The sequence below is a fragment of the Tarenaya hassleriana genome, unplaced genomic scaffold (genome assembly GCF_000463585.1).
Source record: "Tarenaya hassleriana unplaced genomic scaffold, ASM46358v1 Cleome39, whole genome shotgun sequence".
In the NCBI taxonomy this organism is placed as follows: domain Eukaryota; kingdom Viridiplantae; phylum Streptophyta; class Magnoliopsida; order Brassicales; family Cleomaceae; genus Tarenaya; species Tarenaya hassleriana.
The window spans coordinates 82,976-110,920 of record NW_010966822.1 but is presented as its reverse complement, the minus strand read 5'-3'; the positions used below and the strand labels follow the sequence as shown (position 1 = coordinate 110,920).

At 29.5% G+C, this 27,945-nt stretch overlaps 1 protein-coding gene across 1 annotated transcript; it reads left to right on the top strand.

Annotated features, from left to right (window-relative positions):
* The first annotated feature begins 7,724 nt into the window (after positions 1-7,724).
* LOC104822893 (floral homeotic protein APETALA 1-like) lies at positions 7,725-12,959 on the top strand. Its single transcript, XM_010554249.2, has 8 exons — positions 7,725-8,130; positions 10,062-10,140; positions 10,325-10,389; positions 10,464-10,563; positions 10,771-10,812; positions 11,207-11,248; positions 11,912-12,066; positions 12,639-12,959. The coding sequence occupies exons 1-8, from the start codon at positions 7,946-7,948 to the stop codon at positions 12,733-12,735; spliced, it is 765 nt and encodes a 254-aa protein (XP_010552551.1). The 5' UTR covers positions 7,725-7,945; the 3' UTR covers positions 12,736-12,959.
* Positions 12,960-27,945: the final 14,986 nt, after the last annotated feature.

Sequence of the window (27,945 nt, the reverse complement as noted above, 5' to 3'; positions counted from 1 at the left end):
CGTTGAATCGTCACTTGGATTATAAAAAAATCCGATTTATTCTAAAATCAACCATCAAAATCAGACTCTACAGCGGAAGTTTAAAACAATGAATTTCAATAACTTAACGTCACTTGGATTATAAAAAAATCCGATTTATTCTAAAATCAACCATCAAAATCAGACTCTACAGCGGAAGTTTAAAACAATGAATTTCAATAACTTAAGTCTGAATATTAATTTCATGAATAAATTGAATAAAGAAAATAGAAATTCTAAATCTTCGTCTTTCTAGCAAACTATCGAATCCAACCAAAATAATCTGCTTCACCTTTCACCTGTGGAGAAAAAGTAAGGGGTAAGCTATGTGAATAGCTCAGTAAGGTTGCAAGACTATAAACCTCGCCTCCGTACCCAGAATAGACAATCAAATAGAAAACAAATCCAATCAACATTCAACTCAAACAAAACTCAATCTATCGTTTCACGTTCTTCTCCTAACTTTTCTTTGTTCGATTCTTTAAAACGAGTCCAAACTCTAGGACCATTCAGTACCCTTCAGACTTAGCTTAAAACTCTTTTTATAAAACAAAACCAAAAATATCGTTATAACCCTCTACAGATCACTGTCGTAGTCGGGGTTATCAAAACATGACCAATAGTAATAACCCTCTATGGATCGCCGCCGTAATCGGGATTACCACTCCACATGGATCGCTGTCATGCCCGCCATCACATACGGATCCCTGCTGTACCATGGCCTCAAAACTCAACTAATAGCAATAACTCTCTACGGATCGCCGCCGTAGTCGAAGTTATCACTCCACATGGATCGTTGCCATGCCCAGGTTGTTATCATAGCATCACATACGGATCGCCGTCGTGCCATGGTCTCAAAACTCACTTTTAAAATATTTTTAGCACAGTCTGAGGTCACATTCTAGTCCCTAACTCAGTTCTTTACTTTTCTCATCTTTCCAAACATCATGCCAAAATTTAGTTAATATCAAAAGTTTAACTCATTCTAACGATCTAATAATCTATTAAGAAATGTCATCACATAACATGTACGTCATGAACCATAATCACTCAACAGAAATTTATCAATCATCAATCATCATTCATTATTCACCAATCATCAATCGTTAATCATCATTCATCAATCATCAATCATCAATCAACATACATAATAAATTCACAAAAAAATTTAAGGTGTATATTCTAAAGTCCTAACCGCATGATATCTATATTTTCTATCATCATGTCTAAGAGAATAGAAGAAAGAGGAGTTCTGTCGAGTTCTCTCACCTCGATCTAAACGATGAATCCGAAAGATTCGCTCTACTCCTCGATCTCGGGTTCAACAACCTTGAAATTTTCTTCACCTATAATTATTTAATATATAATAATCTTAATTATAATTATACACAATTAAATCATCATCATTTTTTTAATTGGAATTATAGAATCGAAAAGATTTAATACGTAATACGGAGAGAAAGAGTAATAATTATTATAATAATAACGATAGCAATAATAATGATGATTATAATAATAATAATAATAATAATAATAATAATAATAATAATAATAATAATTAGAGGAAGAAGAAGAATTACGGTGAAGATGGTGATGATGATGATATTTAATAATAATATAAAAAGTAAAATAAATGAAGAGGTGCACCCATATATGAGAGAGATGATGAGAGAGAGAGGGGGGACATGTACCTGCGTACTTGAGAGAGGATGAGGGAGTGAGAGAAAGGGAGAGAGGGAGAGTAATGACGGCAAAAGTAAAAAAATTAGGGTTATAAGAGAATAAACCTAAAAGAATTTACAATTTAATTCTCTATTTTTTTTATAAATTTTTAAATTTTTTTCATAAACTTTTATTTGGTACTAAAAGATCCCTATAAAATAATAATTTTCTCTAAACTTTTTAATTTTATTAATCAACCCCAATTAAATTTACTTTAAAAAAAACCGATCGTTATATCAGAATTATCTCATCGTTGTTCACCTACTCTATTTTTATACTGAGGGAGACGATGATCACGTAGGTGTCACGCGTGTTGTCATTAATTTGGTTATCATCTACCTCGGCCATTTATCATTTTGTCCCTTGTAAACCTCTGATTACTCTAGAGTTTTTTCTTGATTCAGCTTCTTACCAAACTTCGAGCCAGGTTCAACAATTCCAATCAAGAAATTAGCTTTTTATAATCTAAAATAAGTTAAAGAAAATAATTTACTTTTAACTTAATTTGGAGTGGTATATTTTACTGATGTTTAAACGACTCTTAAGGGCACAATGGGTTCGATTGTTTGGGCAACTCTAAACGACATCATGATTTTATTTTTATTTGGGCCTTTTATTTTGCTTTTGGGCCCAAAACTTGGTTTTTTTCGGTTTATGATTTTTTATTATGAAAAAAATATCATTTAAGGGTTATATTCGGATTCCATTTCAACTAGTTGCTTATTAGAAATTTATTTATTTAAACTTTATAAACAAATATGTTTTTTAATTGGATTTTAACCAATTTATTTTCTATTAAAGCAATATACCAAAAATACCCCCGCTATTTTGACTTCAACCATTATATTACTCAAACTCTATTTCTTTTTTATAAAAAAATCTACAAAATAACATTTATCTCTCATTAAAATCTCATCATTTAACGTACCTGTCCCTCATTTATTCTTTCTATATAGTAAAAAAATTTCAACAAAAATGGAGGAAAATAAAACTTTTCATTTATCAAAGGAGTCTAAAAAACAGCTCATAATTTTTAATTTTCAAGATTTTGACAGAAAGCGAAAGACAAACGATTTTGAAGGGAAGCAAGAGAAGATATGAGATTTCAAGAGAAAGGATGTGATTTTGAAGAAAATTAGGGTATCATCTTCTTCAACATGCTTATTTATCACCAAAATAAAATATGAAAAGAGAAAGTTTTGGAGTTGCGAAAATCGAGTGGTAGAACAATAAGTTTAAGGTTATTACTAAGTCAGAAGGATCGTATAAAATAATTTTAAAATGTACGGATCGTATGAGTTAGGGTCTATAAATAACTTAGATATCATGGTCTCACAATCGTATGAGTCTCATAGTCTAAAAGTCACATGAGTCTTAGAGTCTCACAATCTCAGAGTCATATGAATTTTAGAGTCGAATACATCTTAGTCTCACAATCACATGAGTTTCACTGGCTAAGAGTTGTATGAGTTTCAGAGTTTCACAGTTGCATGAATATTATAGACTCAAAGTCACATAAATCTCATGATTTTAAGGTCGCGTGGTCTCAAAATCTTATAATAGCATGGTAAGTTTGAGGGTCATACGATCAGTACGGTCAACGAAACGAAAACGAGAAAGAAAAAAGGAAATATGAAAAATAAATATTTAAAGGTCTGGATGAAGTGAATTCTTTTTCCTATAATAAGAGGCAATGCTTTAAAAAAAATAATAAATAAATATGTTTTTGATCATTATACTGTTAAGTCTGTAATTAAGCTAGATATTTATAATTTTTTTATGAATGATTATAGTTTTTATTTTGAGTTTTTGGATTTAGTTTTTGGTTTTTGGATTTTAGATTTTGATATGTGGTTTTTAGTTTTTATAATATTTGTAAATAAAAAATGAATTTTTTGGTTTATTTTTTCATTAAAGTAATTTTTAATTTTTTAGAAAAATTAAATTTATAAAATCTTAATTATTAATTTTGTTGGTTTTTGAATTTTAAAAACTTCAGAGACTCCATCCATACCATAAAGTAAAATCGTTTGTAAGATGAAATTATATTTGAATTCACCTGCAATTTATCATTTATCACTATTGCAATCATAGTCTTGAGTCTTGACTAAGTGTTATAATGTATAATTCTCATAATTACTAAAATAAATGCATGTCCATCATGCTTTGAAACTAAGGGCTATGATGAACAGGACGTTTAATTAGTAATCATGTGAATTTGAAAAACTTTTTTCAAATATAAATTAAAAAATGAACAGTAACACTAATAAAATAAAATAAAGAATTTAAACATTTTAAAAACATTTTATTAGTATAATATGAAACATCATATATCTAAAATAAAAATATCATGTCCTCTCAAATTTTGTGGGGCACCAGTGAGAGGAGGCTTAAATGTCATACATGGGTGACAATGATAAATCGATTAAAATTGACTTAAATGTTTTAAATGAAAACATCAATTAATCTTGACTACTTCAAATGTTTTAAATGAAATTATAAGTAATTTATTACTCAAATGTTTTACTTAGACAATACAAGGAATTTGTAGCCCAACCATATATATACCATTAATCTATCCTATAAAACATTAAAAATTGATTATTACGGTTCACGACTTTATTTTGTACTTGTCTTGCATTTTCTTGACATTTAGACACTTACACATATGTAATTCGTTGTCACAATCATTCATTTCGCATTATCCCAAACCAGACTTATTGCCTAGCAGAGCAATATTATATAGGTATTTCCATTAATAATATATTTTTAATTAGAGTTTTAACAATAAACATATGAAACTATTAATTAACAATTATATTTATCACGTCAGACCATTGAGTAATAACCCCTAATAAATTCAAAACATACAATATATATATATATATATATATTGTGATTAATTATAATAAATTCAAAAAAATTGCTTCAATCTAGTTTTTTTTTTTTTTAATAATGGAGGATCCCTAGCTGCTACCTTTCGGACGAGCTGACTAGGTAAACCTTCGGTCCGGGAACACCCTTTGTATATGTATTATATAAACCCAGAAATTACCTCTCTCCCCACCAGCCAGGAATCAAACATTCAACCTCAAGGTGGAGTTATCTCCTATCTCAAACTTGACCACTCGTCCACGATCTGTTAGGTGCTTCACTCTAGTTCGACTAAAATTCTCCTAAAATAAAAGAAAAAAGATAGATTCATCTGCCAAATAAAGAATCATTTTGTTAAATGGTGAACACCTCATATCCATTAAACATATAACTCAATGCTCATTGTTGGAAAATTCGCATCCAATCCTAAAATCGGCAAGTTAATCGGATCAACAGTTCTATGTATGACAGTGTTAAACAATATTATCGTATAATCATGTCATATTATCTAGCTATATAAATATTTATATATATCATATAGTTACATACACATGATCAATAGGGAAACATACATACATACATACATAACGAACCCACATGGTATGAAAAGGGCATCAAGTGGAGTAGTTATCAAACTTTAATGGACAAGGCGTATTATTATTGGACAAAGGATGCGAAATAAGAGCAAAAGGAAGGGTGGAGATGAAATGGATAAATATTGGATGACGTATTAAGACCACCACCCACGAGCTTTAGATTCTTTTAGTTTTTCCCTATTTTTTTTTTGTTTTGATTCTTTTCCTTTCGAATGTTTTACTTGGAACTTGTGTTTCTCTATATGGTAATAAAATGGGAGTTTACTCTTTTACCTCCGGAATTACTTTTGGCCCAACCTATAGTTTTGGTTATAAAAGTATCCGATTCTCTTCGGTGGTTTTACGCGAATAAAATAATATCATGATGCAAAAAAAAAAAATCAAATTCTTACACGTAGATTTCTCATGAACATATAGTGGAGATTATATAAAATTATAAAAAAAAAAAATCAAATTCTTACACGTAGATTTCTCATGAACACGGCTCCAAAAACGTTATGTAGAAACGAACTTTTTCTGGGAAAATAATACATATGTATTTACGTATGTATATAAAAATATAAATATGAGCTGTACAAATAGTCATCTAATTCTACAGTACCGTTTACCAGAACCTCTTTATGAGATATGGGTGTTGGGCCACAACATTTCTTTTTCTTTTTAAATTTTCATATTTAATACAATGGGTAAAGACTAAAGCCCACTAAACTTGTTATTTAACAACTTGTTATAAAATAAGTTTTGTTCATCAGGACTTTTCTTTTTTAGAAAAAATAAAAACAAGAAAAAACCGTGTCAATAAATTTCTGGAAAATTGTCATTCGAGTCTAGGAGTAGTAGAATGATATCTCATTTAAAAAATAAGAGCAATATTTTAAACTCATATATTTTGTTTTATATTCACTTGTTTATGTATATGTATATATATGTTATATTTAAGAAATACTTCTTTTGAAATCTTTTGTGATATAGTTTGTACATACTGACGTGACAGTCTCGTTAAATTTCCAATTAATCACATTAGACTTCAACAACTTAACAGGTTGATGAGAATTTGGAAAGATTTTAAAAGTTCATTTTTAATTTGAAAGTGGAAGACAATTTCATGTTGTTTTCAAAGATTTTCAAAATTCATTTTTTTTCTAGTTTTTTTTTAATGTGAGACATTCGTAATAATTCTTTCACACACCATTTTTCAGTAACCGTCTAATTTTGTATTTTAATTTATGTAACCATACAGATTTCTACAAACACATACATTTACACGAGATTTCTATAAACATAAAAACTCAAAATCCTAGAACCATGCATAAGCTGAATCCAAAAGACAAAAAAACCTATGCATCAAAACATCTCTTGTTCACTTATAACATATCTTATAAACCAAGATTGAGTAGCTCGTGTCCCGTCCCGAGTTCGAATCCCAGGCTGGAGAGGGAGTGCATAATTCAAATCACATGACTGGTTCCTGGTCCCGGGATTAGTCTGGGCCTCGGTACAGGAAACCCGGTTATCCAAAAAAAAAAGATTGAGTAGCTCAATCCGTAAAGAAAAAGAATCAAAACTCCCTCCCAAACCGGATTCGAATACTCATTTGAGGAGTGACATTCACATTGATTTTTCCGGTCCGCTCGAAGATATAATCTGACCAAAGGTTCGATGAACTTTCAAGTTATAAAAACATCTCTCGTAAATCTTCTTCTATCAATACAAATACCAATTACAGTTTTGACAAACCTTTGTATAGTTTTGAAAGTAAATGAAATACCAATCTTTGACAAAAACAAAAATACAAATTAACAACAAAAAAATGTCTCGTAGCCTTGAACTGGACGTGTTGTACAGAATAAATATCTAACTTTGGAGAGTTGATTGCCATATATATATCAGGCATAACCAATGTAAACAACATCATCACATTTTGTAACACATCATTGGAAAATATTTTAAATATAAGGATATTTTCACGGTAATATTCTTTTATTTTGTCGTTTTTCATACAATTAGATATGCAAATCTACCGACTGAAAAATAAAAAAGAATTGTTTTTTTTATTTTAGGCTGTAGCAAGAAAGGTCTAATTGTACTTCACTGTTGCAGCATTAAACCCTCTACAGTTGCTTTCGCCACAGCTTTCTCACAAAAACAACCAATAAAATTTATAAATAAAATTTCATTGGCTTTGATCAAACTTGGGAGATCAATAGAGCAATCTCCGCCGTCAACGCAAAGCTAAGGTGACACTTGTGGAAGCTCCGTAGTCCGTACCACGTTACTTGTCACTGACCCAAGTTCTCTTCACGAGACCCAAATCTCTCGCTACTGTTGGTTTTTTTTTTACTCTTTTAATTTGACGTTAAAAAATAAAAGGTGGACCCTACAATGGTACAGTCGGACCAATGAGAAGTCGACAGCACATCCTTAAAAAACTACTCTGGTTTCCTACTAAAACCGGCTTTAACTTTCCCTAAACCGCCTTTCCCAATTTCTCCATAAATAAAGAGTGAAATGAGCTCCACAAAACACTGCGGCATCAGTTTTAAAAAAGAAAAGAGAAATACTTTCCCGTTTGGATCACATGAAAACCTGAGCTCTCTCTCTCTTTCTTTCTTTTCCTTTCCCTTTCTCTTGTAGTTTCTACTTCTTCTTGGGGCTCGTTTGTTTGGTTCTTTTAGAGAAAGTAGGAAAAGAAAAGATTGTGTCTTTTAGATTTTCAGGGGAAATTTAAAAAAAAAATGGGAAGAGGAAGGGTTCAGCTGAAGAGGATAGAGAATAAGATCAATAGACAAGTGACATTCTCGAAAAGAAGGGCAGGTCTTTTGAAGAAGGCTAATGAGATCTCTGTTCTTTGTGATGCCGAAGTTGCTCTTATTGTCTTCTCCCATAAAGGGAAATTGTTCGAGTACTCTACTGATTCTTGGTAATAATTATACATCTTGATTTTCTCCCTTTTGTTTATTCATTTCTGGTAAAGTTGTTTTCTTGTTTGTTTTGATAAACCCTAATTAGGGTTTTCTTCGATACTGCTTTTCTCCCTGGTGATCCTTCTGTTTAAGGTAAAGGGTTTCAATGACCCTTTAAACAGTTTCACCAAAATCCTTGCTAAAAATTGCTAGATTTGTAGCACGTAGGGCTTGAGATTAACTTGCTAATGACTGCCAAAATCTTGCTTTTCTACGTAGAGGAATATATGTCTACTTGTTTATGCTAATTAATTAAAAAACAGGGAGGTTTTAGGGCTAGCAGGGGTTAAGTGAACCCTAGAACCACTTTTATGTTTTCTGTTTGGTTTGACAAAATGTAAACTGTTTAATAGAAAATTGATTGCATGCAACATTTGATTTACAAATTAAAGAGATATGCATAAAAAGATCACAAGCTTTATATGTCAATTTTAACCCTCCCTAACTCGGGAACACAGTTCAGATGGATACGCCCTTGGATTAGGGTTCTTGTTTTCTCCTTTTACTCCGATATGTTAACATTATCCTAATGTTTCTGTGATATTTGTTCCATTCAAAATGATAGCAAATCTAGAGGTTAATAGCTTAATACAACCACAAGATGAGTACACATATAAAAGTAAAGATTAAATATAGAAAAAAAATCTTTTTTTTTTATTTGAATATTTTATATAGAGGTATAGAGAAATTGAAGCTGGGTAAGTCACATCTGAGTAGGGAGTCTTTGACCTTTGGGGATCGATGAAAAGGGAATGACTCATTCCTATGATCTTCTTCTTACCAATGGTAAAATCTAGGTTCAACAGCTGTTCATTATTTTTAACACTTAAAAAACATTCGGTTAAATAATTATGATATTTATAATATTTAGTATAATATATGTCGTTTCAAACATAGGTAATTGAAAATTGATGAAGCTAGATCTTGTATTCAATTTACACGTATTGGTAGCTAGTCGTAATGATTTCACTATATATATATATATATTATAAGGTGTTCTGTCCCTAGGGTTAGGCACCGAACTATCGTTTATTTTCATGGCGATATATTTTGTTTGGGTAAAAGGCATGTACAAATACATCTCATTCATTAGAAAATATATATATATATCTTCACCGCTCTCTCTTTTATTTTCATTTTTAGGGTATACGATGTTTTCTTTGCATTACACAGATTTTGGCAGAGTTTTTTTTTACTAACTAAGACCTAGATTTAGACTTAGGGTTTCTACAATACGACCCTGACTTCTAATTCGTAAAATAGAGTTTAAGTCAGATACATATTTTATTTACAGGTTGTATATATATATTTGATGCATACCCAACATGTTCTTGAAAATATAGTTTTAAAAAAATGGATTTTAAGGGTTTTCAATTGAATCTAAACGGTTTTAGCAGAACTTCAATACTAGAAAAGTCGTATTCCTCTCCGTAAGTAAGTTTGCTAGAGAGTTAAACATACCACCCCATGGTTAAGGAAAAGATGTCTTGTGCTCGTTTAATGTATCTCTACAAGTACATTAGATGTCTAAAAGAACACTAACTTCACTTTCATGTTAAGGTTCAAAATGCAGAAGGAAACTTGGTTCTAGCAGAACAGAACTATTGTTCTCTTGGTACAGCCAGTTATATAGTCTGTTAAATTGCAAGCCCCTTGTGTGAAGTGTGTAGGTCTTTGATTTTACCCGAGAAGAAAAATAATGCATATGGCTAATTCATGGTGTCTAATATGGTTTATTTATAAAATTTATTAGTTTTGATTCTTGTAAATGAAAAAGAAATAGTTTGCCCGTATATATGTACATAGTGTATTCATATGTTCATAATATATAAATGTGCATGCTTTGTGTGGAAGCTAACCCTAGTTTGTGTTGAGAAAAAAAAAACAGCATGGAGAAGATTCTTGAACGCTATGAGAGGTACAATTACGCCGAGAGACAGCTTGTTGCTCCTGACGCTGACATAAATGTATATTTTCCATCCAACGTATACTGAGCGGATCTTTCTGGGGTTTTTTTTCCCTGTCAAAGCATGTGTATACATATATATATATATATACACATATGCATGCATGTCTTCAACTAATCAATCGCATCCATGAAAAATGATTGGTTCCGTATATCGCTTACATGCGAAACGTTGTAAGGTGCAGGGGAACTGGACCATGGAGTTTTACAGGCTTAAGGCTAAGATTGAGCTTCTGGAGAAAAACCTAAGGTATACTCACCAATACATACACACATATATTATTGTTTTTAATATATAAATCTATATGATTTCATCAATTGCAGGCATTACCTGGGAGAAGACTTGGACTCAATGAGCCTCAAGGAACTTCAGAATCTTGAGCAGCAGCTGGATACTTCTCTTAAGCACATCCGTTCTAGAAAGGTATATATGCCTAAACATTCTTTCTTCTCTTTTTTTTTTTGTAAATATTCTTCCTTTTTCAAATAAAACAAAACATAAGAATATATTTAGTTTGATATCAACATATCGAAGTCGTTATATATAGAGGGTGTGGTCTTGTTATACATATATAGAAACGGTCCATGTCTTGTGTAAGACAAGAGTTAACGTTGATTGGGTTATATGCAGAATCAACTCATGTCCGAGTCCATCAACGAGCTGCAGAGGAAGGTTAGAAAAAAATCACTTCATCTCTCAATTCGAATCCCAAGTACGCGTGTGGGCATGTTACATACATATTTAGAATGCATGTTACATATATGTGACATCAAAAGAACACAATTACGTGGACAATAGTGTTCGGGAGAGACAAATATATATATAATCGATCAAGAGCACTAAATTGTGTTCACATTCATTTGTTCAAGCGGATTCGTTTACTGTTTCTTCCAGTTCAAGTGGTAATAACGCCACTTCTTGATTATTGTCTTGGTTATATATACATATATACATATATATATATATATATATAAGATACTAGTCCGTTACAGGTTGTATGAATATGAAAACAGCGTGTAGAATACGTACGGCAGAGCTAACAATCGTGCCGTTTGGGAAATGACAGGAGAAGGCGATACAAGAGCAAAACAGCATGCTTGCCAAGCAGGTGTCGTCTCTTTTTCTCACTGTTATACCACTATTGCGTCCACTATACACATTCTACCTCTATTACCTATCTCTCGATACGTCCGTTTTTATGCTTTAAAAAGCTTCTTGTTAGAATATTCTCTTTGGTTAGTGTAGTCATCAGGTTTCACGTAGCTGGGTTTTGTCCGGTTAGTATTAAGGTTGTTCCCTGGTCGAAATACTCCGATTTGAAATCTCATAAAATTGCAGCAATCATCATAAGGGAACGTCTCCTTCACAGTCTCGGTCTGTGTTATAATTTGTATATAAAAAAATCTTATATGTGCATGTTTTGTATAGCTTCCTATTGCTCTTGATTAGTATCTTCACAATGAAGCCTGTTGAGGGACTTGTCTACTTTGACTGATATGGATTTTTCGACTGAATATTTAAAAGCCACCAAACTATACAGCAGCATGATTGTATACAATATATATATATATATATATATATATGTTATTCATTTTGAATCTGGCAAATGGAAACTTATGTGTTGGCTTGGGATTTTAACAACCATATGTGTGTGTGTGTGTGTGTATGTATGTATGTATGTATGTATGTATGTATGCTTCTACTTGACAAACAAATTTTGATACAAGTTTGGTGATGCTTTGTTATGTGTGTGAAACTGGAAATTTGGTAGATCAAGGAGAGGGAGAAGATTCTAAAGGCGCAACATGATCACTGGGAGCAGCAGAGCCATGGCCACAATTTTCAGCCGCCGGTGGCACCGCCTCCTCCTCCTCCGCACCACCCTTTCATGTTCCCTCACGAGGCTTCTCTTTTTCTCAACATGGGGTAATGTTCATCTTGTCATGGTTCATAGGGATAGCCAATTTGGTTAATAACCGAAATTATTTCAACCAAATAAAACATAACCGTAATTGTAATTGGTCTCGATATAAAAACTGAATGATTATAATATTTTTAATTGAAGAAAACGAACCCGAGCCGAAATTTCTTTGAAACTGAGTATTTTTTTCAATACGAATCAAGTCTAACCGAATTCAATATTAAAATTGAACAGTTATAATTTTTTCGTATCTAAATATAATCGAACCGAAATCTAAAATGACCATCCTAGCTTCTGTTATTAGGTCACTTCCCTTTATCTATCTAACCGGATATATTACATATAGAATCATACATATTAAGTGCAGATAATAAGTTACATCTTGTGTCAATGTGTTAAAATTGATTCTGTACTTAACTCTATGTTTATATTTAAGATATATATATCATAGGGTATGTTTCGTAGAGCTATTGATAACCGGTTCTGACCGATTGGATGAAGTGTTTAGTATATATATCATATATGTATAAAAATGTATGTGAATAATAAACCTTTATTGTATATCATTGTGATGCAGTGGAATGTACCAAGAAGATCCTTCTGAGCTGAGGAGGAACGATCTCGATCTGACTCTTGAACCCATTTTCAATTGCAACCTTGGCTGTTTCACATAATAATCTATATCTATATATATATGTAGTATAATAATAGCAAATAGCCATAATTTATTATGACTATCTGTTACATTTTTACCTATATAATTATTTATATGTAAGTCTTAATTCGCATTTATAAGTAGCAAGCTTCTTCCTAAGCTCTTGCTTTTGGCACTATGTACGACAACAATGTGGGAAAACAAAATTTCTCCAATCTTTATCGTCCTATTATATAATTGCAATTATTTGAATGTCTGTCTATTGAGTTATCATTATAATAACCATAAGGTTTAATCTCAATTTTTTTGTTGTTATTAACAATATAAATGGGATTTGCATTAGTATACACGAATGAATATTATATTTTATGAAATTGGTGTACATATCTTTAATAATATATATATGTCATAAAGCTAAGACAGAAAAATTAAATTAGATTTTTCTGAGAAAACATATCAGAAACTAAAAGTGACAAATAAAGCTTCACATTTAGCCTTGACATTTCATGTCTCCGAGAAGAGCATCTTCTGCAAACATCGAGTTTCCAGAATAATTAACTATATCCACACATGTATATAAATATGTGTGTATATATGTATATATGTGTATGTATACGTACATTGGCACAGAAGGGACAGGCTTCACTTTTCTCCATCCATTCATAAATGCATTTACGGTGGAAAATGTGGCCACATTTTAGATGTGCCTTGGGATTCTTGTCTGTATAATCTATCTCCAAAGACCACAAAAGGATTGTAATCAAACATATATTGAGTTCAGACAGAAACAGTTGGGAATCCCATTGTTTTACCTTCGAAACACGTCGAGCAGACATCTTCGTCTTCTGTCGTATGGGCAGACTGAGTTTGAGGTGTCCAAGATAATGTCATGTTTGATGATTTCGAGAGATCGTTTCCGAAACTAGAAGTTGGATCTCTTTCCTGTGAATTCAGGATACGATTTCTCGAAATTTATTCAGACTGAAAACGAATGACAAACAATTTAACATCGACTAATTCTGACACTTTCCATATATTTACAGATCCAAAACATAGTAGGATGACCATGAGAGATGAAGATGAAACAAATTTTGTTGAGTCTCTGTTGTGTTCATTTTGAGAAATCAGCAATACAATGCAGTATATATATATATATATACATCTACTAATCTTTGAATAAGAACTAATAAAAACTCACTAACTCATAATAAATTCAACGCTTAGACATGTAACAAAAAAGGAAGAAAAAAAAGAAAACTAGGGTTTAGAATCTGCAGATACCTTGGGCGCTAAGTTACTGCCAACAGAGGTTTGGTGATGGGAGGGTCTGGTTCCAGAAACCTTGACATGAGTGTCTTCTTCGTTAGGAATTCGAACACAGCATAATAATAAATCCATTTATCTAAAATATTATAAAAATCAAAGCTAAATTAACAGATTTGTCTCTGTCTGATGATATTCCCGGAAAGCTGAAAACGAACTTAATTAGATGAACCTATGACTCATAAATCGGAGATTTTTCAATAATCAAAAACCATATATGGATTATAAGAATTGGAAAAAAAAAGTGTTTGATTCCTCACAAAATGAGAGAAAACAACAGAGGAGATTTTACTGTAATATTTCTTTCTTCGCAATGCTCTAACAAATTCTAATATAACTAGAATAACTAGCATTTAAACCTCGATAATCACGCTTAACAAATGAGTTATTGTTTATCTAATATTGATTAATCATGTGTATAATTATGTCACAGATCATGTAATTAACCCAAGATCTTCTGCAATATAGATATTGATCTGATATGGAAAGTGAAAAAAAAATAGAGGAACATAAAGAATTTGATGTTGTGTTCGAAAAAAAAACAGCACAATCGGTTGAAATTCAGTAAAAGAAAGATTGATGAAAAGACCAAAAAAGAAAGGTAAAACCCCTAAAAAAACCTCCAACTTGCAAAAATATATACAAATAAACTTTCAACTTGAAAAACTATCATTCAATCCCCGAACTTGTAATTTGTCATTGAATAAAACCTCGAACTTGCAAATTATTACTCTAATAAACATTTGACCAGTTTGACCACAATTTCATGCGATCGGAAATCCACGTATTAATGGATTGCTGATGTCATCTTATACATGTTATCAATTTTAATTTAAAAAATGACATCAGCAATCCGTCAATACGTAGATTTCCGATCGTTTGAAATTGTGGTGAAACCGGTCAAAGGTTTATTAGAGCAATAATTTGCAAGTTCGAGGTTTTATTCAGTGACAAGTTACAAATTCGGGGATTGAATGACAACTTTTCAAATTGAATTTTATTTATATATATTTTTGCAAGTTGGAGGTTTTTTAGGGGTTTTACCCAAAAAAGAATAATCTAGTATAGTTAATAGAGATTAAGAAGAAGTTTATGTTTATATTTCATTCCATGAACATGGCAGTTCTTATGTTTTGTCTTTTTTATTTTAACTTCTTAAGTATTTTCCACGTCGGCCATCAATGTTTCATTCTTCAACAATATCAATGCAGAATAGGCAGAGGAGTTCAAAGCTCTAGTCTTCATCCAAAAACAAGAACATGGTTTCATGTCAGGACAACTCTATACAGTCAAAGGCAAGAAGATAAGACTTTTGATTTTGTTATTTACATTGTCTCTCAAACAAATACACCACAAAATTTTGTAGTAAAATCGATCGCTCACTACTTTCTAAAAAAAACCCTAAAAATATCTACGGAATTAAGTGTAAATTTCTTTCCCTTTTTTCTTCGGATTCAAATCTAAAGGACCAAAAGAGATTAATAGTGTGAGTAAGCAACTCTTGGTGGGTAAGTTGATTGGAATTTATCCTTGATTGAGTAATAAGCCTTAAACCTTTCTTCTACTTCAACTTGCTGTCACAGGTCGCCTCTTACTCTGTCCGGATGAAATTTCAACACAGTTTTTTTTTGTATCCTATATGTACCTAAAACATTACATGTGATATCCACATCCCGTATCCCGCATACAGGAAGTGCCACATGGATAAATAAAATCATAACCGTAAAATTTTGAAATATAAAATAGTAGGAAAATTGAAACAGTCATTCATGCCCGTGTCGAACACAAGGCGCATAAGTCCAAGCAAAATCGTTTGCGATGACCTCAAGTGATCTTCATACTCCTCATCGGTCACCGATATCACGGCTCTCGGTACCGGTCACCCCATACCCACTCCAGACATCGATTCCCGATGCCGCCGACTGCCGGGAGAAGCTGCTAACTCCCCTTCGCCGACCATCTGTCTCGGAAAATACTCATCAGACCCAAGCTCAAGTCTTTCAGAGTATGTCCGTACCACATCGCCGGGGGACACATGCAAATATCCGGGTCTCATGTTTATTTGTCAATTAACGTGTGACACACGCAAACCCAAAGTTTGTTCCATGGCCAATGGAACACTGGCGCGGTTGCCAAAGAACCGTACTTCCTCGTCACATATTCGAGTGACACACGCAAACCCGAATACGTGAGTCGCATGATGCCATAACCATTCGTCACGGAACGATGGCGCGATCGAAGATCGCCACAATCACAATCACGTCTCCACGAGATGATAATCGATCCGGATCGAATATCATACCACGAAGATTTACAGTCAAGGCAATCATCGTGATATCACTCAAAAACCCATCTACAAACACATATTGAACAATACCCAAACTCATCCGAGTAATGTCAATGTTATGACATCTACCCTGACAAGATTTTCCAATCACAAGCGGTCATGCATTATTACTCACGTTACACACGGTCAAGCGTGATTTCTTTTAAATTTATTCTTATTTATTTTACTTACTAGTTGAGGACCCGCGCGATGCGCGGGTTGTTATGATTTTTTATAAAATTTAATGATATTAATATAATAAAATAAGATAAATAATTTATTTGATATAAAATATATATGTATAAAATTAAATATTATAACTTCACCTTTGTATAGAAGAGGTGAAAGAATATGATAGTCATTGTATAAACGTTACATAGATTCAGTGTCAATGATTTATTCTGATTATACTTAATATCGATCTTTGTTCTTCTCTCTACCAAAAAAATTAGTTACATGGTAAAAATATAAATAAAAAATATATTCTTAAACAGTAATGAACTTAAATAAAATTTCATCAGGCAACAATAATATATATATATAAAATATAAAATATAAGAAACTAATAAATTGTACAATCACTTGAAAAATGATTATATCATCCAAATCAATTTATTTATACATTGAAAGATTAACCGAAAATTTGATACGGTTGATATTTTATCACTATCTTCAGACATCAATACAAAATTTTGAAAAAAAAAAATTTGTCTATTGGTTTCTCTATAAAATCAAATAGAAAATGAAATAAATATGTATAATAACATATTTATTTGTAGGATAATTATATAGGAAAAATGGACAAAATAATAAGAATTGTTTAAAATTAAAGTCATATAAAAAAAGAAGTAAAAATAAAAAATAAAGAAGGCTTATGGGAAAATTTTAATGGGGTATTTTGTTTGAAATTTTATTAAAACTTATAAATAGTTCTTTTTTAAATATTAGGGATATGTCTCTATATATTTATATATAAATATTTTTTTGTAATTTCGTAAATAATTTATATAAATACGCGATTGAATAAACAAACTAAATAATTAAATGAGTTGAGATTTCTGAATATTTATTAAAAAAATATATATGGATCAATATTTAAGACGTTTTTTTTACCAAGTCATGACATCCTCAGTTGTAAATGTTAATTTAAGGTCACCCATATAAAAAGTAAAAAATCGAATAAACACATATGTATATATATTAATTAAATTATTTCTCACTCCATGTTTATATTTAACCAAATGATTAACTTTCATTAAACTATCTACTATTTGTTATTTATATTTGATCAATGTTCTACTAACCATATATTTTATGTTTTGTTTATGTTTTATTCCAAATTTTTTATTTAATACTTATTATTTTTATAAAACTAATAACTATTCATTTTTTGTATATATTTAGTTTGAACGGTATATGTAATTTAAATTTGAAATTTATTACATTTTATAAATTTGCATTTATTTTTTATTAAAAAATAATAACAAATTGTAAGAATTTTCTATTCACCAATTTATTTTCTCTAATTCCATTTTAAAATCTTTATCATTTAGTTTTATTATAATTATATATTTTATTTATCTATTCTTATCTTATAAATCAATAAACCACATTAAAATAAAAATAAATTTTATTAAAAATAATTATATTTGATATATTTTTTTATTGTTTTATTTTTTATTACTCTATCCATTTTATATTTTTTATTTAATTTTATATTAATTTGTTTTTGTTTTAAAAGTTTTTCTTTTAATTTTTTAATAATATGTTCTATATCATTAAAGGAAAAAAATTAAATTCAGCTCATTCTATATATCTAGAGGTGGACATAATATCCAGAAAAAACCGATCATATCTATTGTTCGATTCATATCTGAACTGAAAACTCGGATACCTAGAGTTAACGGATCGAATATGAATATTGATTTCAAAATATTTGTCAGACACGAATCGGATACGCATATCAAAATAAAATTATTCACATATCTGATTCGATCTGTATTTTTTTGTAATTTTAATTATATATGATTAATTTGGTAATTAATTTATATATATAAGGGTAACTTTTAAATTAAAAAATTTAAAATATGGTAGGATCTTTTTTTAAGAATTCTAATACTTTTTCAAGAGTTCCAACACTTCCGTATGCACGTCCCCCTTCTCTCCCTTTCTCTCTCTGGAATAAATCCACCATTTTTACTATTCTTTCAATCTCTCTACCATGCTTTTTTAAGTGATAAGATACTTTCTCAATCCATCATTGTTTTCGATTCCCGTTGCTAATCAGATGTTTGTTTGTAACAAAATCATTGTTAAATAGATTTGTGTTAAAAGAGACAGAAACACGTGCAGAACCTTCGGGTCTCTCTTTCTTCTCGCCTAACCGCTTCTTTTGATTTGATATTATTTGAAATCCTAAACCAAAGAAAAAGCTCTTGAATCCGCGCAAAGAAAAGAAAGAGAGTGTGGATAAATTTTCTATATATAAATACAATATGTGTAATAAAAGACAAACTTTGATAAAATTATAATAATTATTTGACTATACTAATATTGGTATCTATATAAAAAAATCGTTGTCATGACACATTTAAAAAGTTGTGTAAATAAAATTAGTAAAAAATAAAATTATTTTAATTTATTTATTTGTTTATCTATATTATAAATAATTTATCATGATTATTTATTTTTTCGTTTGTAAATTTTATATTTTAGATACTATTTCACTATTTTACTAAGTTGGATGGTTTGTAACCTCAACTATTTTTAACATATTTCATATAAAATAGTTGAAATTGAATCTCTTTATTTAAGCTGATAATTTTGGTAGTAATTTGAAAATATTTCTGCATATCATATATTGTATGTTTTGTTTATGTCTTTATTAGTTTTTTAATTGAACGATAATAAAATAATTAAAATAAATTTTATTTGTTAATTCAAATCGATCAAACACTAATTTATTTCAAAATCATAAAAATTATTATTAAAAAAATTAAGTTTTTAACAATAATTCTTTATAGATTTGTTAAAGCAATTCTTGCAACCAAGAAGATATAGTATATAATATAAATAGAAGAGAAAAACATGAACTTATCCGTTGAAATTGGGATGAATTATGTAATCTCGAAGAAATCTTATTTTCTTACCGATTTCTTTCTTTACTTTATTGAGTGGTATTTGTCATCCCGATCTTTTGCAAAAATATCTCATACATAGAATTTTAATGTGGATTATAATTAAAGATTTCGATTGGAAAAAATGGTATATGGATAATGAGATGTAAAAAAAAATGATATATGGATGATGAGGTAGATGCTTAGGTGGTTTCTTTTATTAATTTTTGTTATTGTAATATATTTGTTTTGATGTTATGAAAAAAAAATTGATATAGATGTAGAAAAAATTTATATGTATATATATATATAAATATTAAAAAGTGAAGAAATGGAGGAATTTAAATATCATTACATCATTATAATATAAAATTATTCATATATATTGATTGAATAAATTTGTTAAAATAATTTTGTATATTTTTCGGGGTAAAATGCATGTTTAGTCACTGTAATTAGAAGTCTTACATTATATTTACTTTTACATTGTGTTTAAAAAATTATTTTAATATTTTTATTAAATAATATTGAACATACGTTAGAATAATAAAATATACATAATATTTTCTTTTAATATTTATATAAAATATTTCAATACACATTCATCTATATAAAGATATTATATTATACCATTTTTCAATTCTTTATATACGTAGAACATTCACTTGTATATACTGTTACCATCGTTATTATATTAAAATACAACAAAAAAATTGAGGATTTTACTTTCCAAACCGTATACCTATAAAAACTTCTTTTTCCACTCAGACACCAAAGTTTTCAACGTTTTTTTAATCATAAATTGTAAAACTTCATCCTAAATAATGCACCAAAAATGTCACCTCCTAAAACTTGTTACACAATATCTAATAAGATCCAAAATGTTCAAATTAAGTATTATTTTATTTTCTTTTAATCAAATAAAAATCTTAATGATATATAAAGTTAAATAAATAGATTTTTAATGTAATAAAGACGAATTCTAATTATTATATTTGGTGGTATAAATTTAGCAAAATATGTTATGCATTTTTTTTATTTAGAAAAATACACTTATAAAATTAAATTATTTTAAAATTATATATAAAAAAACAAAAATAAATAAATATTAATATATTCATAGATTGAGTGTTCTCATTGTTACGCATATATATACATAGTTACATATAATATATATATATATGCATATATGTAAATATTATATATATATATATGTATACATATATATAGATATATATATATATATATATATATATATAAAGACATGATTTCTTCATACACTGGTTTTGCTTCTCCTTCATCTAATTTTGCGAATCCACCGTTTGCTACTCTATCGTCTCCTCCTCCGACTCCATCGGACTTCAACCCTCTTCACCCACCATCGCTCTCAAGCCCACCACCTTCGATGGACCGCCCACCTCCGGTTAATCCTCCGCCTTTCTCCTTGCCGCCACCGGCTCCGATCAAGTCCCTTTCCCCTACTCTGTTGGCGGATCCTGCAAGATAGGCTTTAAAACCTAAGCCAAAATAGAAATCATTTGTTTCTAAGCTTGGAAAAAGAAAAAACAAATCATAGCAAAGATTTCAAAGAAAACTTAATTTTTATTAATTCCATGTACAAATCACAGCAACATTCATCTATCGAAAATAGATTCGGGAGGCAAAGATGATACATACAATCATCTGACTGGGATATCATTGGTAGCACCAAGACGCATTTCAGTTATCAAGAGTTGATGGACATACGCCAAGGCTTTTCTCGACACCCTGATCATTATTACAAAAGAAATGTAATGAATTATATCTGATCATTTTGATCATGCACAACATCCAAAGCCTGGAAGTGGTAAAAGTGATTGTGAGTTCAAGGTTGAGATTATCGTTTGTGTTCACCAATCGTTGAAATAATAGAAAATAGAATTAGTTATTTTATGTCCGTTATAAATTTTGTAGAATGAAACGGTATATGGATGGGCTAAACCTTTTGGATGGATTATTAAATGTTTTCATTTAGTGGTTTAACTTTTGTTTTACTCATGGTTTTCAATAGACCATAAATTTGACATTTAATTATGTTGTATTTAGTAAAAAAAAAATATAGAGTATTTCTTTGATAAAAACAAAGTATATTTTGTATTAATCTCTATTATAAAGTAAAATTATTTAAATATAAATTTGAAGTATTTAGAATTTATAAACATGATTTTCTAAAAACAATATCATTTTAATCACTATAATTAATATTTTAATTATTATAGATATCATCTAATTTTTTAAAATTTTATTTTTTTTATGTGTAAAAATTTGTGATAGTTAACGAATATTTTATATTAATTATCGATTTATAAATTTTATTAATATAAATATTGTAAAAACTGATAGATAGTATTTATTTATCAAAATTGATTGTTCGAGATTGGAGAAAACTATAACAAAAGAAAATAACAAAAAAAGTTTAGCCGAATATATATATATATATATAATTTATTTGAAATTTCTATTTTTTATTCAAAAATTGATATATAGTATATATATGTATGTGTATACATATTTGTATGGATGTATGTGTATACATCTATGTATATATGTAAACGACGTTAATATTCTATACTATTCTTTAATTGATACTTTATATGGTCGATACATCATCATATCTTTATCATATAAATTTGATACGTAAAAAACAAAAATAAAAATAATAAATTAAATATAATATATTAAATTAAATATAAAATATTAAATTAAATACATGCATACAAATGCATCCATATACAATTAAAATAATAAAACGTAAAAATAAAATAAATTAAAATACGTATACATATTTGCATACATATATACATACATCCATACAAATATGTATACATATACATACATACAAAAATACATATACATACATAAAATATATATATACACATATAAACATATACATATCCACAAATATACATGCATTTAACTTGATTGTTTTCTAATCTAATTTATCGACACATATAATAAAGAAAAATATGAATAACAAATACATTTTTCAGTAATAGCAACAAAATGTACTGAAAGAAGAAAATGCAAGCGTCAATGCACTCACTCACTGGATCATGCTCCTTTGCTACTCAATGCTCGGGATGATGTAATTTCAGGCGTCTGATTAATAGGCAATAAAGCTGGAAATATGGCATTGCTATGTTGAGCATATTGGCCAATCTTATACAGAAAATTAAGAAACAAATGACCGATTAACAATAAAAACATGACAAAAAAATTCGGAATACCGTTTTTCAAAGAATCACTAGAGTAAATCTATGAGTGAAAGGTAAACGAAGGACAAGACAAAAGGTATTTAATAGTTGAGGAACTCACTCCATTAATAAGAATGGATACGCGGCGCCAAGGCCGACATCTTGTCCTACGGCGTAATCCTTTGCGTGTTCCTCGTCAGATTTCTCTCGTTTCAGAAGGAGAATTAATCTGATGATTAGGTACTGCAAAATCTTCAACTCTGAATTCGAATCCCCGATGTGGGATTATTCACGCGCGCGGAGATTAATCTCGAACCTTTTCATCGCCAATCCGGAGAAATGGATCTTGATTCAAGATGCGATCTCCATGTGGTTCCCCAAGAACTTCACTCGCCTACTCGCTTTTAAAATCGACGAATCAACATCTTCATCGAGCAACAACAACGGAGAATAGTTACCAATGGAGGTGTGGAAAAATTCTTTTGGAAAGGTAATACAAAGCGCATTCATATAAAAAAACAACAACGGAGAAGGATATGAAACAGAGAAACCGATCTCGCCGAAATTGTTCACCATGTTCGAGTTTATATCATCGATATCGTTGGGTGCGGTCTGTTGAGAGCAAGAGGAAGCTGAGGCGTTGTTCAAGGAAGACTTGCATTTAATCTAATAATAATTAGGTTTAGTGGGATGTGTTCCGTTTTTTCTTATTAGTGGGTCCATCAATGTTATTTTACCACTTTTTTTTATATAATTTTATTTTATTATTTAATTATAATATGTTTATTTTTAAATGATAAATCAATCAAATTAAATAAAATACAACACAAGATTGTCATTCATTATTTTATTATTTTTACATTCGAGCTTAATTTGCAAACTTACATAATTATAATATAATTTTTTAAATATTTTTTAAAAATATTATCATTTTAATATATAAAACTAACAAATTAGTGGTAATCTCTAATCAAATTATATATAACTGATAAATTTTATGAGTGTTTAATGAAATTTTAAAAAATAGTCAGTGATAAAGGTTATACATAAACATCTTAATAAACCAATAAGAATTTAAAAAAATAGCCATGCAAACTATTTACGTATACCTTATAAAAAATAATCACTTAAATAATCATAACATGTATTAATATAATTAACAAATTTTATAGATTTAAGAATTTAATGATATTTTGTAAACAATTAGATTAATTTTGTTTATTATCATGATAATACTACTTAATTAATAATAGCTTATAACTATTGATAACCATAAGAATTGTAAATAGCTAATAAATATTTTAATAAATCAATAAAAATTTAAAAAAATTGCCACCTAGATAATGAGTTGGATGATGATGTGGCTTCACCACAATTCTTTAAACATAATTATTAATATATATAGATTTGGGAAGAAATAAGAAAAAAGGAAGATTGGACTTTGGAGATCCACAAAATAAATAAATGACGATGAAAAAGAAGATAAAAGAAGATGATAGCGGATGAAAACACATGCAAATTAAGGCATTCAACTTGTCTTTCCACCTTTTCTCTCTCCAGGATAACAACTTCATTTCTATATAGCATATTTATACATACATATAATTATTTATATGTACACACACATTTACATTTATATTGACGTTTATATATATATGAGTGTGTAAGATATTATTATTATTTTGGAAAAGATATTATTTATGTATAAAAATTAGTGATAATTCAATCAATTTATATATAGTTAATGAGTTTTACAATGTCATCACATGTTGTGTTATTTTTATAGGAAGAACCAATTGTTGAAATGATGAGACAAATACCATAATATTCAATAAATTTTTAATCCCACTAAATGTAACCCATGTTCTTCCTTCATGAGATAATTTATAATGACCATCTATAAAATATTGAATTTTCGATTATTTATCTTAATAAAAATAACTTTTACTTTTTTAGTTATTTGACCATTTTTTTTAATTACATCAAATAAAAATATCAATATTATAGAAAATAAAAATGAAAATGGTAATTGTATATAATAAAGATCAATTTTTTTCATCTATCTTAACGCAATCAATGACCGTTTTTTAATTATATATTAAAGATGGAGTTTTTTTAAATTATAACAATCTATTGATATTTTTCATTTGCATATCCATCACTTCAAAATTTGTATGTAATATTTTATTATTTTATTTTGATAAAAATAACAAATACATTTTAAATATAATATATAAACTAATGTTAAATCATAAAAGAAAAATTTTATGTGATATTTTATTTTGTTATTTTTATTAAGATAAAAGCATCAAGATAAAAAAAAATTTTAAAATATAAATATAATCAAATAAAAATCTCAATAATATATTAAATAATTTCATAATAGATATTTTATATAATATAGAAGAATTTATTATGACATTTTTAATTTTAAATATTTATTGGATGTTGATGTAGCTAATGAGGATTTTTATAAACTAATCAAATTGTAAAAAAAAAAAACCATATAGGATGATGAGGTGGCTTCACCATATTACTCTAAATCCAACTTTTATATATATAACTTTGAACAAAGGAGAGAAGAAATGATTTTGTTTAAGCACAAATAGTAAGTGTATTAAATAAAAATAAAAATAAAAATAATTAATATTTTATTTTGTCTTTTACTTGGTTGCAATAATTTAGAAGTTTGTTACGTTTTAAAATTATTTTAAAATGAGTTGATTGTTTATTTAGTACGTAATATTTTGTTTGGTATGAAAATACAAATAATGTAGAAAATGAAAAGATAAAAAACATGTATAATGCAGAAGACGTCGAGCTTCCACTATTGCCGGGAAGACTTCTAATGAAACCCAACTTGCAGGACTTGCACTCATCGCACAAAACGATCCACTCCTTCCTGCACGTCTCACAGTCTTCGCCTTTTATGTCGTATTCCATCTCCTCTGTCCTTCTCCATGACGTTGAGGTGATCTCTTCTATCCGTGGACCACAAATATAGACGTACAATGGAGAAGGAAAAATATCTGTGGTCTACGGTTTTTTTTTAAGGGATGCGCTCAAGATTTGGTAGATGAATGAAATACGAAACATATATATATATATATATATAGTATTAACACAAAAATGAGTTATTATTAAGGCATTGATTATAATTAATAATATGAGAAGAGTGGGATTATATATAAATGAAAGAAACGTTTCTTATAATAATATGAGAGAAGTGGGAGGTATTGGAAAAACGTTCAGCATTTAAAACTGTTATTATTATAATTTATTTGGATATTATTAATTTATCAATGATAATTAAAATTTTGTCACATAGATATGAGGTGAATGCTTAGGTGTCTTCACCAAATCTCTTTAAACTCTTTTATTAATATATATAGATTTTTATGATTTATTTAATCTTTAAATCATCGATCCGATCAAACTAGGTTCTGCCCCATCCGAATTACCAGTTCGGCTCGTCTCAAGATTGATACTTACCCGGTCGTATTGATTGGTTCGAACTACGTATGGTCCGGTTCGAACCGAGTTTAGTCATATTTTGGTTAAATTTTGACTTTAGGGTTAGACCGAGTCGGTCCAATTTCTGGATCATCTCTCCCATTATTTATTTATTAATTATTTTTTTATATTATTATTATTATTATTATTATTATTATTATTTTTTGCCAGACCGGATCGGTCTAGTTTCTAGATCGTCCGATCCTTTTGTTTTATTTATGTAACGACCCGAGGCCGCTACGAATTGTCGAAACTGCCCTCACACAGCAACCCGAGACCTTTCAGTGTGTTTTGTCCTCACTCGCACGCATACCGAAAAACTTTCCAGTAGGTCACCCATCCTGAGATTGCTCCAGAGCCAGCACGCTTAACTTTGGAGTTCTCTCGGGATAGTCAACCAAAAAGATAGGTGCACCTTGTTGCTATGAGTAGCTCAACTAATTTTTTTATGTTATCTTAGACCGTATAGTTCCATACCTATACAGCCCTCGGATCTCTCTCATTCCGGTGTGTTCGATTCATCCATATACCCCTACCCAGAAGCTCGTCAGGAGCCGCCCCTTGTCCGTGCCTCTGCACCGGCACCGGCGATCACTCCCCGCCCTCCTACGGTACTCTGGGTTGTCACAATTTATTTATTATTTTTTAAAAAAATAAATTTTCTTTTTTTTTAGACTGGACCGGGTCGATCTGGATCCAAAATTCATTTTTTATTTCACATTTAAATTTTCGTGTGTTCTTTATCTAAAATCTAAGCATGGACCTTGGTTTAAAAAAGTGCGAGGCGGCTCAAGATGCAAAAGGTCTAAAAAATCGAGGCGCAAGGCACAAGGTGAAGGCGCATCCCTCATGTATTCGAGGTGTGTAAATAAAAAATTAGCAAAAATAAAATTTAAACCATTGTGGATAAAAAATTAGCAAAAATAAAATTTAAACCATCGTGATCCTCAGCAGAAATGGATTAACGACGTCATTGTGTTGGTGTCATGTTACATAACTAACAACACCAAATAAACCATCTTATACTTTTCCTATACTTCATCTATAGACAATTCAACAAACGTTTTTCGTAATATTTGTTTTTCTCATAACTTTTCTCCCCAAAATGCATTATGTAGAAATCAATCTCACCGATGTCCTCCAAGTTTTTCGGCAATAGATTACAATTCAGGCCTGAAAGAATTGCATATTCTGACAATGAGTCCCGAATTGGTACTCCATTAAGCACGAACCACAATTCATTATCTTTCTTCGTTCTGACAGCTCAATTTATGAGTACCACCATTAAATTCATCTTCAATGTTTTCTTCTTTTTTATTTTTTATGTGGAAGATATACCTTATAGTTGCGACCGTTGTACAAAAAATTCAAGTTGCTCAACAACCTTATGATTTTCTAAAAAATCCATAACTTTTATGTAAAAACATTTTGATGATACTTTGCTTGATATATTACTCATATCATCAAACGCGTAGTAGAATTCTGGTTTGGGGAGTTCATCAATCTTCAACCAAAAGGAGTATATTCAAATGTACATATCAAAATCATTTACTAATATATTCATGGAAAAATCTCATATAAGTACCCTAACTTTATAAAATGTACTAAATAAATACCTAAACTTTTAATCTAATCTAATTGATATATCAAATGTTAAAATATTCCAAATTGATACCTCAAATGATAAATTTTTCCTAATAGATATCTTAACTTATGAA